The sequence below is a fragment of the Nicotiana tomentosiformis genome, chromosome 3, assembly GCF_000390325.3.
Source record: "Nicotiana tomentosiformis chromosome 3, ASM39032v3, whole genome shotgun sequence".
Lineage (NCBI taxonomy): Eukaryota > Viridiplantae > Streptophyta > Magnoliopsida > Solanales > Solanaceae > Nicotiana > Nicotiana tomentosiformis.
Window position 1 is genome coordinate 38,412,525 of NC_090814.1, and position 14,914 is coordinate 38,427,438.

Consider the following 14,914-nt stretch of genomic DNA (forward strand, 5'->3'; position numbering starts at 1 on the left):
CATTCATTGCTGCACCTTTGACTAGATCGACCTAGAAGGGTGCTCCGTTCAGTTGGTCCGACGAGTGTGAGGCGATCTTTTAGGAGCTCAAGATTGCATTTACCACTGCCCCAGTGTTGGTGTTACCTTCGGGTTCTGGGTCTTACACTGTGTATTATGATGTGTCACGTATTGGGCTTGGCATGGTGTTGATGCAAGACGGTAGGGTAATTGCCTATGCATCTCAGCGGTTGATAGTTCATGAGAAGAATTACCCGGTGCACGACTTAGAATTGGTAGCTATTGTTCATGCATTGAAGATTTAGAGGCACTATCTGTACGGTATTCCATGTGAGGTCTATACCAACTATCGGAGTCCCCAGCATCTGTTCAATCATAAGGACCTTATTTTATGGCAACGGAGATGGTTAGAGTTGCTGAAAGACTGTGATATCACTATTCTATATCATCTCGAGAAGGCCAATATGGTGGTCGATGCCTAAGTAGAAAGGCTGAGAATATGGGTAGTTTGGCATATTTACCGGTAGTAGAGAGGCCACTAGCCATGTATGTTCAGGCTTTGGCCAATCAATTTAAGAGACTGGATGTTTCAGAGCCTAGTCGGGGTCTTGCTTATATGGTTTCTCGGTATTCCTTATATGAGCGCATCAGAGCGCGTCAGTATGACGAACCCCATTTTCTTGTCCTTAAGGATACAATGCAGCACGACGATGCTAAGGAGGTTTCTATTCGAGATGATGGGGTGTTGCAGATGCAGGGCCGGATATGTGTGCCCAATATAGATGGGTTGTGTAAGTTGATCCTTGAGGAGGCCCACAGTTTGCAGTATTTCATTCATCTGGGTGCTGCCAAGATGTATCAGGATTTAAGGAAGCATTGTTGGTGGAGAAGAATGAAGAATGATATAGTATAGTTTGTGGCTCGGTGCTTGAACTGTCACAGGTGAAGTACGAGCATTAGAGGTTAGGCGGCTTGCTTCATAGACTTGAGATTCCGGAGTGAAAGTGGGAGCGTATTACCATGGATCTCGTTGTTGGGCTCCCATGGACTTTGAAGATATTTGACGCAGTGTGGGTTATTGTGGATAGGCTTACCAAGTCTGCACACTTCATTCTGGTTGTGACTACCTATTCTTCATAGCAACTGGCTTAGATCTATATCCGTGAGATTGTTGCCAGTGTCCATTATCTTCGATCGAGGCACATCACATCGCATTTTTGGAGAGTCGTACAACGTGTGTTAGGCATACACGTTAAGTTGAGTACATTATTTCACCACCAGACAGATGGGCAGTCCGAGCGCACCATTAGGATCTTGGAGGATATACTACATGCCTGTGTTATGGATTTCAAGGGTTCATGGAATCATGTTCTACGGCTTGCGGAGTTTTCTTACAACAACAGCCACAAATCGAGTATTCAAATGGCTCCGTATGTGGCCTTATATGGGAAGCTGTCTTGTTCTCTAGTTGTTTGGTTTGATTCGAGAGAGGCTATGTTGTTGGGCACTGATTTTTTCCGGGATGCATTGGAGAAAGTCAAGTAGAGTCAGGATCGATTTTGTATAGCACAGTCTAGATAGAAGAGTTATGCTGATCGGAGGGCTCGTGATGTAGCATTCATGGTGGGAGAGAGGGCTTTGCTTCAGGTTTCACCCATGAAGGGTGTGATAAGATTTAGGAAGAAGGGCAAGTTGGGCCCTATGTATACTGGACCGTTTGAGATCCTTGAGAGAGTTGGTGAGGTGGCCTATAGACTTGCATTACCACCCAGCCTATCGGCAGTTCACCCAGTGTTCCATGACTTCATGCTCCGAAAGTATTATGGTGATTCGTCCTACGTATTATATTCTAGCTCAGTCCAATTTAACAAGATTTACTTATGTTGAGGAGCCGATGGCTATCTAGGACAGACAGGTCCGGAGGTTGACGTCAAAGAAAATGGCTTCAGTAAAGGTTCAATGGAAGGGTCATCCGGTAGAGGAGGCGATCTGGGAGACCGTACACGACATGTAGAGTCGTTATTCCTACATTTTCGTCATATCAGGTACGTCTCTATGCACGTTCGAGCCGTGTTTTCCCTATTTATGCTTAACACATGTGTATTTATGTTTTTATGACTTGCGGGTTTTGGGTCGATTTGGACCCTTTGGTTCTTGGTTTAGAAGACTAAGTTGAAAATGTTGACCCACGGTTTGCTTTGGTGAAAACAACTCTGAAACGATATTTTGATGTATCCAATAGATTCATATTGTAATTTTGGACTTGGGCGTATGTCCGGAATAGAATTCGGATGTCCTTAGGTTAATTTCACTTGTTTTGCCAAAAGTTGGCAATTTGAGATTTAGAAGTTTTCCCAAGTTTGACCGTAGGTTGACTTATTGGCTATCGGATTCAGAATTTGGTATTGGGACTTTGAATAGGTCCGTATTGCTATATGAATCTTGTCTGTAATATTTGGTGTCATTTGGAGTTGGTTTGATTGGATTCAGATGCTTTGCTGCAATTCTAGAGGTTCTTGAGTTTTCTTTTGAAATTCATGCGCTTTGATGTTCGATTCTGTTACACCCCATATTTTTGTACGTAAAGGTACGTCGTAAGCAAACTGATGTAAGATAAAAAATGAGATAATCTTTGAAAATATATATAAAGTAAGTTAATCATGTTACCTTTGAGGTTACAAATATTTAAGATCATGAACAATAAGTACCAATAGGGTTGGAAGGTTCAGAAGCTAAACGAATTGAAGAAAATAAGTTTCGTAGAAAGTCGACAAGTTTGGAGTGTTATAACCTATACCTTTGGGGTGATATTAGGGCGCTTAAAATGATAAGAGGGTTATATTATGAGTTATTTTAGCCGTATGATAGTCGTGTGTTAAGTTTTGATGTCAAGAGAGTTGTGGAACAAAAGTCGATGAAAGTCATCACATATTATGTTTATAAGTTTTGGGGTGATCTACCCATCAAATTGATATGGGGTTATCAACCCATCAAATTGATAATCTACGAGTCTAGTTTCTAACGCATTAAGCCTTTTGTCAATACAACATCGGAGAAGAGATATATTTGTGGTTTTGCGAGACTGCGTGGACTGCATAGGTGACAAGTAGGTGTGTCACCTACTTGCTTAAATGAAAGGACCAAATATGTCAAAAAAGGGTCTAGTTGGGGTCGGCCAAAGAGACCTTTTAAGGTATGATTTACTTCATATATTCCACTCATTATAGAGCCAAAAATCAGAATAAACCCCTGCAAACTTCTCCCAAAAAATTCAACACAAAACCCGAAATGATTTTCTCTTCTTTTCTAGTTTTAGTTGGAGGAAAACCTAAGAGTTGAAGAACCAAGTTAGCAACTGAGATCTTCAACAAATAAGGTAAGTATACTGCCCTCTTTCATCTATTTTTATTTTGCTGGAAAAGTAGTGAAATTCATTCTACAATTGTAATAACTCACGGGACGGTGATTGGAAGCCGTGAGTTCGAGTTATTCAGCTTCTAGTGGACTGTTTTTTTGGGCTGTTTTGTGTTGTTTTTGGGTTGTCTATTTTGCTACTGTTTTATGGAGTTTGGAGGAGAAAAGGTGTGGAGAAATACCACACAATGGCGGAATGGTGGGCTGGTCGTTCGTCATAACATTTTTGAGGTTTTTTGAAACTACTATGGTTGTCATTTTATGTGTGAAGTGATTAAGGTGTGTTCGGTTGTTTTGTGATATTTTGTGACGGATAGGGGTGGAAAACGGGCGGTTCATGTCGGATATGGGACGAGTTGAAAACGGGTAATGAAAAAATGAATAAATTATATGACCCGACTCATATTTAATACTGATAAAAAACGAGTTAACCCACGGATAATATGGGTAACCATATTATCCATGGATTCATGAATATGATCACATTTGGGAGAACTCCTAGTCTCCCAAACTTAAGAAACCCCCAATTTGAGATTTTACAAATGTAAAAGTTAAACCCAATAGCTATCCATTGGTTATCCATTTACTAAATGGATAATATGGTTCTTATCCATATTTGACCCGTTTTAAAAAAGTTCATTATCCAACCCATTTTTTAGTAGATAATGTGTGGTTAACTGTTTTATTTTAACTATTTTGCCACCACTTGTGACAGATATAAGGTTGGAAAATGATGTATATATGTTGTTATTGTGTTCTTGTGTTTTTGGTGTTATCTCGAATTTGTAGGAAGTAAAGATTATAGGGGAGATGTTGCCCGTTTTAATTTAAAATAAGCTTGTCGTTTGTTGTGCGATAGTTGTACCTTTCGTAACATAATGATAGTATTATTATCGTTGTTGTAGTTTAATATGTGACGAAATGAGTTCAACGTGGTTATTGGACATATTGTGATAAGGTATGTTAAGTCTAAACTTTCCCTTCATTTTTGCATGATCTCGTAACTACATGTGTTTGATAACAAGACATATGAGAAGTTCGTATTCTTGAACTTATGTACATTATCCTAGTCTCACAAGTTAAAGTATTCTCCCTTATCGGGACCTTATATTCAGTTAAGTATTGTTTTCTTTCAGTCAAGAGAGCAAGGGGTCTATATATATACAGTGTTATAGTATTTTCACCACCACCGAGCTATAATCGGTGGGTAGGCCCCTATTGGGCAACCTCAGATTAGATGGTAAGTTATATATCGAGCCTATTGTGGCCGAGCTCCTACGAGTGATCCCAGAATGGCCGAGTTACTGAGCCTAGTATGGTCGAGCGCCTATGAGCGAGCCTACTACGGCCGAGCAGTTACACGTACCGGGCCTTATAGGGCTGGACAACTATTTTACTTACTATAGTGAGAGTGTTGAGTCAGTATAAGCAGGTAAGTATATCTCCATATCATCTTTGAATCCCAGTTACTTTCAGTTATTATATTATTAGTTCAGTTTCAGCTTTCATTTATTCTATTGCCTTATATACTCAGTACATTATTTCGTACTGATGTCCCTTTTGTGGGGATGCTGTATTTCATGCCTGCAGATTCAGATAGACAGACGGGTAGACCTCCTCAATAGGTGTTATTCCAGTTATGCACGATCAATAAGTTCCACGTCATTCGGAGTTGCCTGGTCTAGGGTTTTGATTACATATTATATGTGTGTGTATGTGTGCGTGTGTATGTTTATATATATACTACATGAGTAGGTCAGGGCCCAATTCCGACCACAACACAACCATCAGTAGAGGCTTGTAGATATATCCTGTCAGTGAGTGTAGTATGTTGGCCTCACAGGCCTTGTATGTATATATTTTTGGTTTGTCAATTGTAGTAGTTGTGATGGCCTTGCCGACCTAGCTTTATACTGATGTTCAGTTGGAGTAGTCTCCATTTAGTTTTTTTATTTTGTTTCACAAATTGTCCTGCAATATGGCCTTACGACCAAGGTATCATATTGTATGTTCAGAGTCCCTCAGTCTCCGGTTGGTACGCTCGGCCATGTGAGACACCGGGTGTGGGTCTCACCTCACCAGATTTGGGGCATGACAAACTTGGTATTAGAGCAGGTTTGTCCTAGGGAATCCATAAACCATGTCTAGTAGATTCTTGTTTATAGATGTGTTGTTCACCGCATTATATAAGCAAGGAACTACAGGGCATTTAGGAGTTGGTTACCCTTCTTTCAAATTTATCGTGTTGTAGAACTAAGATATAGGAATTTTGAGTTAAACTTATGTATTGTTGTTTGCATACAGAGATGTCGATGACTAGGAAGACTATGACTAGTCAGATGAGAGATATATCAGCGGGTGAGGGAACCAGCAAGGTACCCCCAGTAGATGGGGATCAGTCTAAGGCTCAGGGCGAGACCACTTTTCAGCCATTACTGGCTCCTCCACCACCTAAGGAGATTCCTATGGATACCGCACATCCAGTTCCCCCTCTACTTCCATCATATTAGGACTTGAGGAGTGCGGTGCATTTGTTGACACAGTTGGTAGCTACCCAGCAACAGGCTAGGGCACCAGCTAGTGTTGGATCTTCTGAGGGGTCTGGGAGTTCAAGGGTTCGAGAGTTTATTGCCTTCACTCCGTTAGAGTTCATGGGGACAGATTAGAGAGAGGACCCACAGGATTTCATAGATCAGCTCCACATGATCATTGGGGTTATGAATGCCACAGAGAAAGAGGCAGTTGAGCTGGCAGCTTTTCGACTCCGAGATATAGCCGTCCTTTGGTACGAGGGATGGGAGAGGTCCAAGGGACATGATGCACCAGACCCGTCAGTATGATGATCCCATTTGCTTCTACTTAAAGACAGGATATAGCAAGGTGGTGCTAAGGAGTTGACTCTCCGCTCCTCCTATATGTGGACTCTTATTCAAATGGGTAGTCGGGATTTGTGACTTTTCTCGGGTTTAGGGAGGTGGGCTCAGGTTAATTTTTTTGGTTGACTTTTTGCTATTAGATAAAGATTGGAGTTTTATTACTTAGAATCGATTTCAATAGTTGTGTTTGATGTTATTGAGTTGTTTTTTACTAGATTCGAGCCGTTTGGAGATCGATTTGCGTGGGAAGGGCTTTTTGGAGTATTGATTCTTGAGCTTTAAGGTAAGTATCTTGCCTAGGCTTTGCTTGAGGATATTTTACCCGTAGACTATGATGTTTGCTATGCGTTGGGGGTGACGCGCGTACATGGTGACGAGCGTATATGCATGCACCGTGGTTATTCATGATCCGACTAGACTTTAGGCTATTACATCCTTGTTTTGGTAACATACCTTCATGTTACCGTGTTTTCTTTACTTGTAGGACTACTTGGACAGTTATTCATGCTAAAAATCATGTTTAGGCTATGTGCTTATCCATTTGAGACATGATAGGACTATTTTGCTATGTTCAGCTATTTGCCTTGATTGTAGTCATACTTTTCATGATATTATATCCGCGTATTATTTTACCATTTCTATATACTTCTTACTTTTTAGCTCACTTGTTGTTGGTATCCATACTTGAGTACTAACGGTTTGAGTGGTTTTGTGGTACAATGGTATAAATTGTGTGGCATATTGATTTATAATATTGTGAAATATTGGCATATTGTAATTTGAGCGAATTAATGACTAAACTCGGACATATAGTCGTGATAATATTGATATTGAGGTGATGCGTATGCCAGGCCCCCTATTGGGTTGAGTTGTATTGATATTGAGGTGACACGTACACTAGGCCATTTAGGCTGAGTTATGATGATCATTGGCTTTTGATCCGATCAGCCCTTGGTCTAGGATCTGCCTCTCCAGAGTCAGGTGATAACCCCTGGTCTTTAGGCCCTGTGAGTGCAGACACTTGGTATATGTTGAGTGAGGGGCTTTATGCCAGGTACCCGTATAGTGCTGAGATTGTGCTTCCTTTATGGTTTAACTATGAATTCATTGATTTCGGTATTGATACATGTCATGCTAGCATAGAGACATATCTTCCTCATCCGAATTGATACTTTATATCTTGAGATTGATGACTTAGCTAATTTGATTGGAAAGCATGCCTATTTCCTATTAATATGAATAAGTTGAACTTGTTATTCTTGAGTTGTTTTTCCCATTATTATTATTATTATTATTATTATTATTATTATTATTATTATTATTATTATTATTATGCTCTTTCTGTTATTGTTGACTATTGAAAGTGAATAGCTGACTTGCCAATCTCATCACTATCTTCAATTGGGGGTTAGGTTTGCTACTTACTAAGTACATGGGTTGGTTGTACTCATACTATACTCTGCATTTTATGTGTAGATCCAGGTGCTGCTTATAGAGCTGAGTATTAGAGAGTCGTACCGGTTCCCGATGAAGATTTCAAGGCAGCACTGTTGTTTCCGTCCGCAGGCCTTGGAGTCCCTTCCTTTACTTTTGTTATTATTGTTTATGTACTTCAGATAGTATTGTATCGTTATTCAGATAGTTGTACATATTTATTCTATAGAGATCATGTACTCGTTAACACCAGGTTCTGGGATGATACTTCAGTTGTACCGCTATAATACTACAGTTATCTATCTTATCCCGCTTTTCAAGCTATTTCTTATTTGAGTTTATTTATGTATGTTTGATATTTGCTTGCCTAGCAAGTAGTGTTAGGCGTTGTCACAGCTTTATGATATTTGGGTTGTGACAATAGAGGTCCTGCTAGAGCAGCAGTTGTGGATCCACTAGTAGCTCCAGCGGAGAAGCGGGTAAATGATCATGTTGAGCAGGTGGGACAAGCTCAGGCACCTGAGGGACCCATTGCTACACCTGGACATTAGGAGACTCTGGCTCACATTATGAGTATGTTTGAGAGCTCGACTCAGGCTTGACTTAGGTTGCACCAGCTACTTCATAGGCTGGGGGAGGAGCCCAAACTCCCACTGCACGTACACTAGAGAAGCTGGCTCATGTTTATCAAATTTTGTGTGTTATGCCAGTACAGGTAGTCGTTGCAATTCAGGCCGAGATAGGGCTATTCTTGTCTACTGAGGAGCAGAATAGGATGGAGAGATTTTCGAGACTCCATCCTCCCGATTTTAGTGGAGGCCCTACTGGGGATCCACGTGGCTTCTTAGATTAGTGTCATCGTATTTTGTGCACTTTGGGTTTAGTGAAGTCAAACGATGTTGGCTTTACTACTTTTTAGTTTTCAGGGTCGAAATAGATGGTGGTAAACTTATGAGTCATGTAGGCCAGCTGGTGTGGCACCACTCACATGGATTCATTTTTTAGTTCTTTTCTTGGAGGAGTTTATCCCATAGACCCGCAGGGATGAGTTACGCAATGAGCTTGAGCATTTGCACCAAGAAGGTATGCATGTGACCTAGTATGTTATGAGCTTTACAGAGTTATAACGTTATGTAGCTCTTCTGGTTTCTACTGAGAGGGAGAGTGTCCGTAAATTTGTTGAGGGACTCACCAATAGCCTTCCCTCACCAACAACCTTAGGTTTGGGATGGCACGGGAGCTTATCCGTAGGCTAGAGAGGGAGGATAGGGAGGCTAAGAAAACTCGTGGTTTTGGAGGATTAAGTGGTGCCTAATCGGGGGCAAGGGTCGATAGGGTAGAGGTTATTTCATCTAACCACTTCAGTTAGCACTTTAGGTTTCACGTGATGCTCAACTAGTCATGGATTTCAGAGCACTCGTACCAGACAGTCATCCTTCAATGCATCTTCTGCACGGAGTTCTTACAGTGGTTAGTCCAGACGTTCGTGGCAGACTCAGTTCCAGAATCCATGCCCATAAAGAACTTGTCATGAGTGTGGTGATTTAGGGTACATGCAGAGAGATTGTCCTAGGCTTTGGATGAGTGCACCTTAGCAGGGTACCTAGGCTATGATTTCCTCTCCAGAAGTAACACCACCTGTGCAGGCAGCTAGACGTGGGGGACAAGCAGGTAGAGGTCATCTTAGAAGGGGATGCTAGGCCCGTTGTTATGCTTTCCCTAGTATGACTGAGGTTGTCGCATTAGATACAGTCATTGTATGTATTGTTCCAGTCTGTTATAAAGATACTTTAGTATTATTCGATCTAGGTTCTACTTATTCATATGTATCATCTTACTTTACGTCATAATTGGATATGTCTCGTGATTCTTTGGATACTCTTGTTTATGTGTCTATACATATGAGACTAGGGTTAATCTTTTGTTGCTTAATACGGTAGACTTTGATGTGATCTTGGGTATAGATTGGCTATCTCCATACCACGTTATCATTGATTGTCACGCAAAGATCGTGACGTTGGCTATACCGGGTTGCCAATGTTGGAATGGAAAGGTTCACTAGGTCACACTCCGAGTAGAGTGGTTTCTTTTCTAAAGGCTCAACAGATGGTTGAGAAGGGATTTTTGGCATACTTAGCCTTTGTTAGATACGTCAGTGCTGATACTTCTATGGTTTATTCATTCCCCATAGTGACAAAATTTCCTAATGTGTTTCCTGCAGACCTACCGGGGATGCCACCCGATATGGATATTAATTTTGGTATTGATTTGGTACCGGGCACTCAGCCCATATCTATTACACCGTATCGCATGGCTCTAGTAGAGTTGAGAAATTGAAGGAACAATTGTAGGAATTATTGGATAAAGGTTTCATCAAGCCGAGTGTCTCACCTTGGGGTGCGTCGATACTATTTGTGAAGAAGAAGGATAGTTCCATGAGGATGTAAATTGACTACAAGCAATTGAACAAGGTTACCATCAAGAATAAGTATTTGTTATCGCGCATTGATGATTTATTTGACCAGCTTCAGGATGCTAAAGTATTCTCAAAGATTTACTTGAGATCGGAGTACCATCAGTTGAGGATCTGGGCTTCTAGATTCCTAAGATGGCTTTCAAGACCCGTTATAGGCATTATGAGTTCTTGGTGATGTCTTTTGGTTAGAGTACTTCCCCAACAACATTCATGCATTTGATGAACAGTGTGTTCCAGCCTTATTTGGATTCTTTTATTATTATGTTCATTGGTAATATCTTGGTATATTCTCGTAGTAGGGAGGAGCACAAGTAACATTTGAGGACAGTGCTTCAGGTTCTGAGGGATAAGAAGTTGTATGATAAGTTCTCCAAGTGTGAGCTCTAGTTGGATCTAGTGCCATTCTTGGGCCACATGGTGTCTAGTGATGGGATTAAGGTGGATCCGAAAAAGATTGAAGCGATTCAGAATTGGCCCAGACCTTCCACGGCCATGGAGATCAGGCATTTTCTAGGTTTGGATGGTTACTATCAATTTTTTTGGATGGATTCTGGTTTATTCCAACTCTATTAAAACAATTACCCCAGAAGGGTGGTCCGTTTAGATGGTCTGATGAGTGTGAAAAGAGTTTTCAGAAGCTCGGGACTGCTTTGACTACAACTTCAATTCTGGTTTTATCCTCAGGATCGGGGTCATATATGGTTTATTATGATGCTTCACATGTTGGTCTTAGGTGTGTGTTGATGCAGAATGATGGGGTGATTGCCTATGCATCGCGCCAGTTGAAGCCCCTTGAGAAAAACTATCTAGTGCATGATTTGGAGATAGCAGCTATTGTATGGCAACATTATTTATATGGCATGTATTGTGAGGCATTATTTATATGGCATGTCTTATGAGGTGTATACGGATCATCGGAGTCTCCAATATCAATTTCAATAGAGAGATTTGAATTTGAGGCAGCGGAGATTATAGGAGTTATTGAAGGATTGTGATATCACTATTCTTTAGCATTCGGGGAAGGCTAATGTGGTAACATACACCTTGATCAGAAAGGCGGAGAGTATGATGAGTTTAGCATTCATTCCCGCAGTGGAGAGGCCTTTGGCTATGGATGTTCAAGCGTTAGCCAATAGATTGGTGAGATTGGATATTTCGAAGCCGAGCACAGTCCTTGCTTTTGTTGTTTCATGGTAATGCTCTCCATTATGATGATGATCCCCATTTCCTTGTCCTTAAGGACACGATGCAGCTAGGTGGTGCTAAGGAGGTGACTCTTGGAGATGATGGTGTATTGTGACATCAAGGTCGAGTTTGTGTTCCTAATGTCGATGCTTTGAGGGAGTTGATTCTTGAGAAGGCTCATAGTTCATGGTATTCTATTCACCCAGTTGCTACAAAGATGTATCGTGATTTGAAATGGCATTATTGGTGGAGGAGGATGATGAAAGACATTATTGGGCAGGTTTCATGGTGCTTGAACTGTCAACAGGTCAAATATAAGCATCAGAAACTGGGTGGTTTGCTTTAGAAGATTGATATAGTGGAGTGGAAGTGGGGGCACATCATTGTGGAGTTTGTGGTAGGATTTCCCCGGACCTTAAGGAAGTTTGATTCCATTAGGGTCATTCTGGATCGGTTGACAAAGTCAGCGTATTTCATTCCAATCATGACTTCCTACACTTCAGAGAGGTTGGATCAAATCTACATTAGAGAGATTGTTTCGCTTGCATGGTGTACCTATTTCTATCATCTCAGATCGTGGCACTCAATTCACTTTGCACTTTTGGAGAGCCATTCAGCGTAAGTTAGGCACACTGATAGAGTTGAGTATTATGTTTCAACCTCAGTCGGATGGGCAATCCTAGCGGACCATTCATATCTTGGATGATATATTTAGGATGTGCACTATTGATTTCGGAGGCTAATGGAATCCGTTTCTACCATTAGCGGAATTTGCCTACAACAACAACTATCAGATTAGTATCCAAATGGCTCAGTATGAGGCCATATATGAGAGGCGATGTCGTTTTCCAGTTGGTTGGTTCAATCTCGATGAGGCTAGGTTATTGGGCATAGACTTGGTCCGGGATGCTTTGGAGAAGGTAAAGTTGATTAAGGATAGGCTTTCCACAACTCAGTCCAGGCAGAAGATTTATGATGATACGAGAGTTCGTGATGTGGCATTGATGGAGGGAGAGAAGGTTCTTCTTAGAGTTTCGCCTATGAAAGGCGTGATGAGGTTTTCCGAGAAAGGCAATTTAAACCCGAGGTTTATTGGTCCTTTTAAGTGTTGGAGAGAATCTGGGAGGTTGCTTATAGGCTTGCTTTACCTCCTAGTCTTTCGGGAGTTCATCTGGTGTTTCATGTTTCTATGTTTCGAAAGTATCATAAAGATAGGTCACATGTTTTGGAGTTTCGCACAATGCAGTTTGATGAGAATCTGGCTTATGAGGAAAAGTGAAGGCTCAATGGAGAGGTCAACCGGTCAAGGTGGTGACTTGGGAGACCGTGCTTGATATGCAAAGCAGATATCCTTATCTCTTTGGCATTTCAGGTATTATTGTAAACCCGTTCGAGGATGAACAATTATTTAATATGGGAGAATATAATGACATGGCCGGTCGTTTTGTGTATTGGAGCCTCGTTTTCCTATTTGATGTTTCTCGTATGCTTTATTGCTATTTTGTGACATGAGGAGATGGTTGGTTTGGTTCTGAGAAGGTTTTGGAGTGAATTGGAATACTTAGTTCCATTTTTGGAAACTTAAGTTGTAAGAGTTCACTAAGGTTTGACTTTTGTGTAAACGACCTCGAATTCATGATTTAATAGTTCCAATAGGTTCATATGGTGATTTTGGACTTATACGTGTGTTCGAATTTGGATTTGGAGGTTCCTAAGATGTTTTGGCTCTATTTGCCGAAAGTTGACAATTTGAAGGGTTGAAAAAATCACAAGTTTGATCATGAGTCGACTTTGATGCTAGCAGATTGGGATTGTTATTCCAGTACTTGGAATAGGACCGTTTTGTCATTTAAAACTTATGCTCAAAGTTTGGTTGCATTCTGACCTGGTTAGGCGTGAATCAGACTCTTGGTTAGGAATTATTGAAATTCTTGAACTTGAAGGCATGCTACATGTGTTTTGGTGTTTAATTCATGTTGTTGATGTTATTTGATGTTTTGAGTTTGCGAGCGAGTTCATATATGGATTAGATACTTGTGTGGATGTTCGGAGAGGGGCCCGAGAGGATCGGGTGAGTTTCGAATTGATTTTGGAAGTTGGGAGTGTTGTTGGTGTTGCAGACATCGCATTTGCGAGGTCCGCATTTGCGGACTTTTGGTCTCATTTGTGATGTGGAACTGGGGAGGCAAACTTCGCATGTTGCAATTGTGACTTCTGCTTTTTCAATGGGTAGCTCGCATTTGCGGCATCTATTGCACAGGGGTTCTGTTCGTTTTGCAAGCCTTTTTCGCGTTTGCGAACCCCTGCTTGCAAATGCGACACCTGCAGCTAGTTTTATTGAGGTATTTCGGGATTTAGGCTCATTATCTCAAATTTTAAACACTAGAGAGAGGCGATATTGGCTTGGAAATATTCACACAAGGCTTTGGGATAATTGATTTCTACACTTTTTAAATATTTTTTTAACAATCTACATGTAATATTAACACCCAATACATAGAATTTTGAGGGTAATTTGGGGGTTTTTCCTACAATTTAAGAAAATAAAAATTGGGGTTTTGAGCTATGACTTAGACTTTATTTTGGAATCTAATAACATATTTGGACTCTTGGGGTTATGGGTAGTCGGGATCTACCCCTTGATTCGGGTTTTGACCGTGTAGACCTGGGATTGACTTTTGTTGACTTTTTGGGAACTGAATAAAGATTGAAGCTTTATTGTTTGGAGTCGATTCCTATAGCATTGTTTGACGTGATCGAGTTATTTTGGGTAGGTTTAAGCCGGCTGGAGGTGATTTTTAAGGGAAAGTCATTTTAGAGGGTTGATTTAAGCTTGTTAAGGTAAGTACCTTACCTAATCTTGTGTAATGGAATAATCTCTTAGTATTGGACCTTATTTTGTAATTGCAACGTATATGTGAGGTGACGAGCGTATATGCGGGTGCCATGTATGAAAAATTGGCAGATTAGACTCTATGCTTCTACTATGCTTAATTTGATTGTGTGCTCTTTATGATACATGTGTAACCCTTTTTCATGACTACATGAGCTTATCCTTTCATGTTAGAGATCATGTTTTAGGATTTATTTATCCTAATTAGCCAAGATGGGAATTTGTTAAAATCATTGCTATATTGATTTAGTTGTATTCATATTTTACATCTTAAGCACACAACTGCACTTTATTATTATTATATCCTTGTGCACCTTATGATGACTTGTGAGCATATGTATCTTAATGGTAAATTTTTATCTTGGGTTGGTATGATTTGGCACATATAGACATGTTGAGCGGCTTGGTTTGGTGTTGGCATGAGGTCACTTCCGTGCGGATATTATGATGTGATGATATTGTAGAACGAGGTCTTTATCATGCGATTATGATGACATTGATATTGTAATGGAATGAGGTTTTTACCGTGCAGCATGTGGATATGGATCCATCCCCTAGGGTGTCACGACCCAAAATTCAACTAGTCGTGATGGCACCTAACCCATCTCACTAGGTAAGCCAACTAATAACAATCCA

At 40.7% G+C, this 14,914-nt stretch overlaps 1 protein-coding gene across 1 annotated transcript; it reads left to right on the forward strand.

The window, feature by feature from the left end:
* Positions 1-499: 499 nt before the first annotated feature.
* LOC138907647 (uncharacterized) lies at positions 500-913 on the forward strand. The gene has a single exon (XM_070198251.1). The coding sequence runs from the start codon at positions 500-502 to the stop codon at positions 911-913; it is 414 nt and encodes a 137-aa protein (XP_070054352.1).
* The last annotated feature ends 14,001 nt before the right edge of the window (positions 914-14,914 follow it).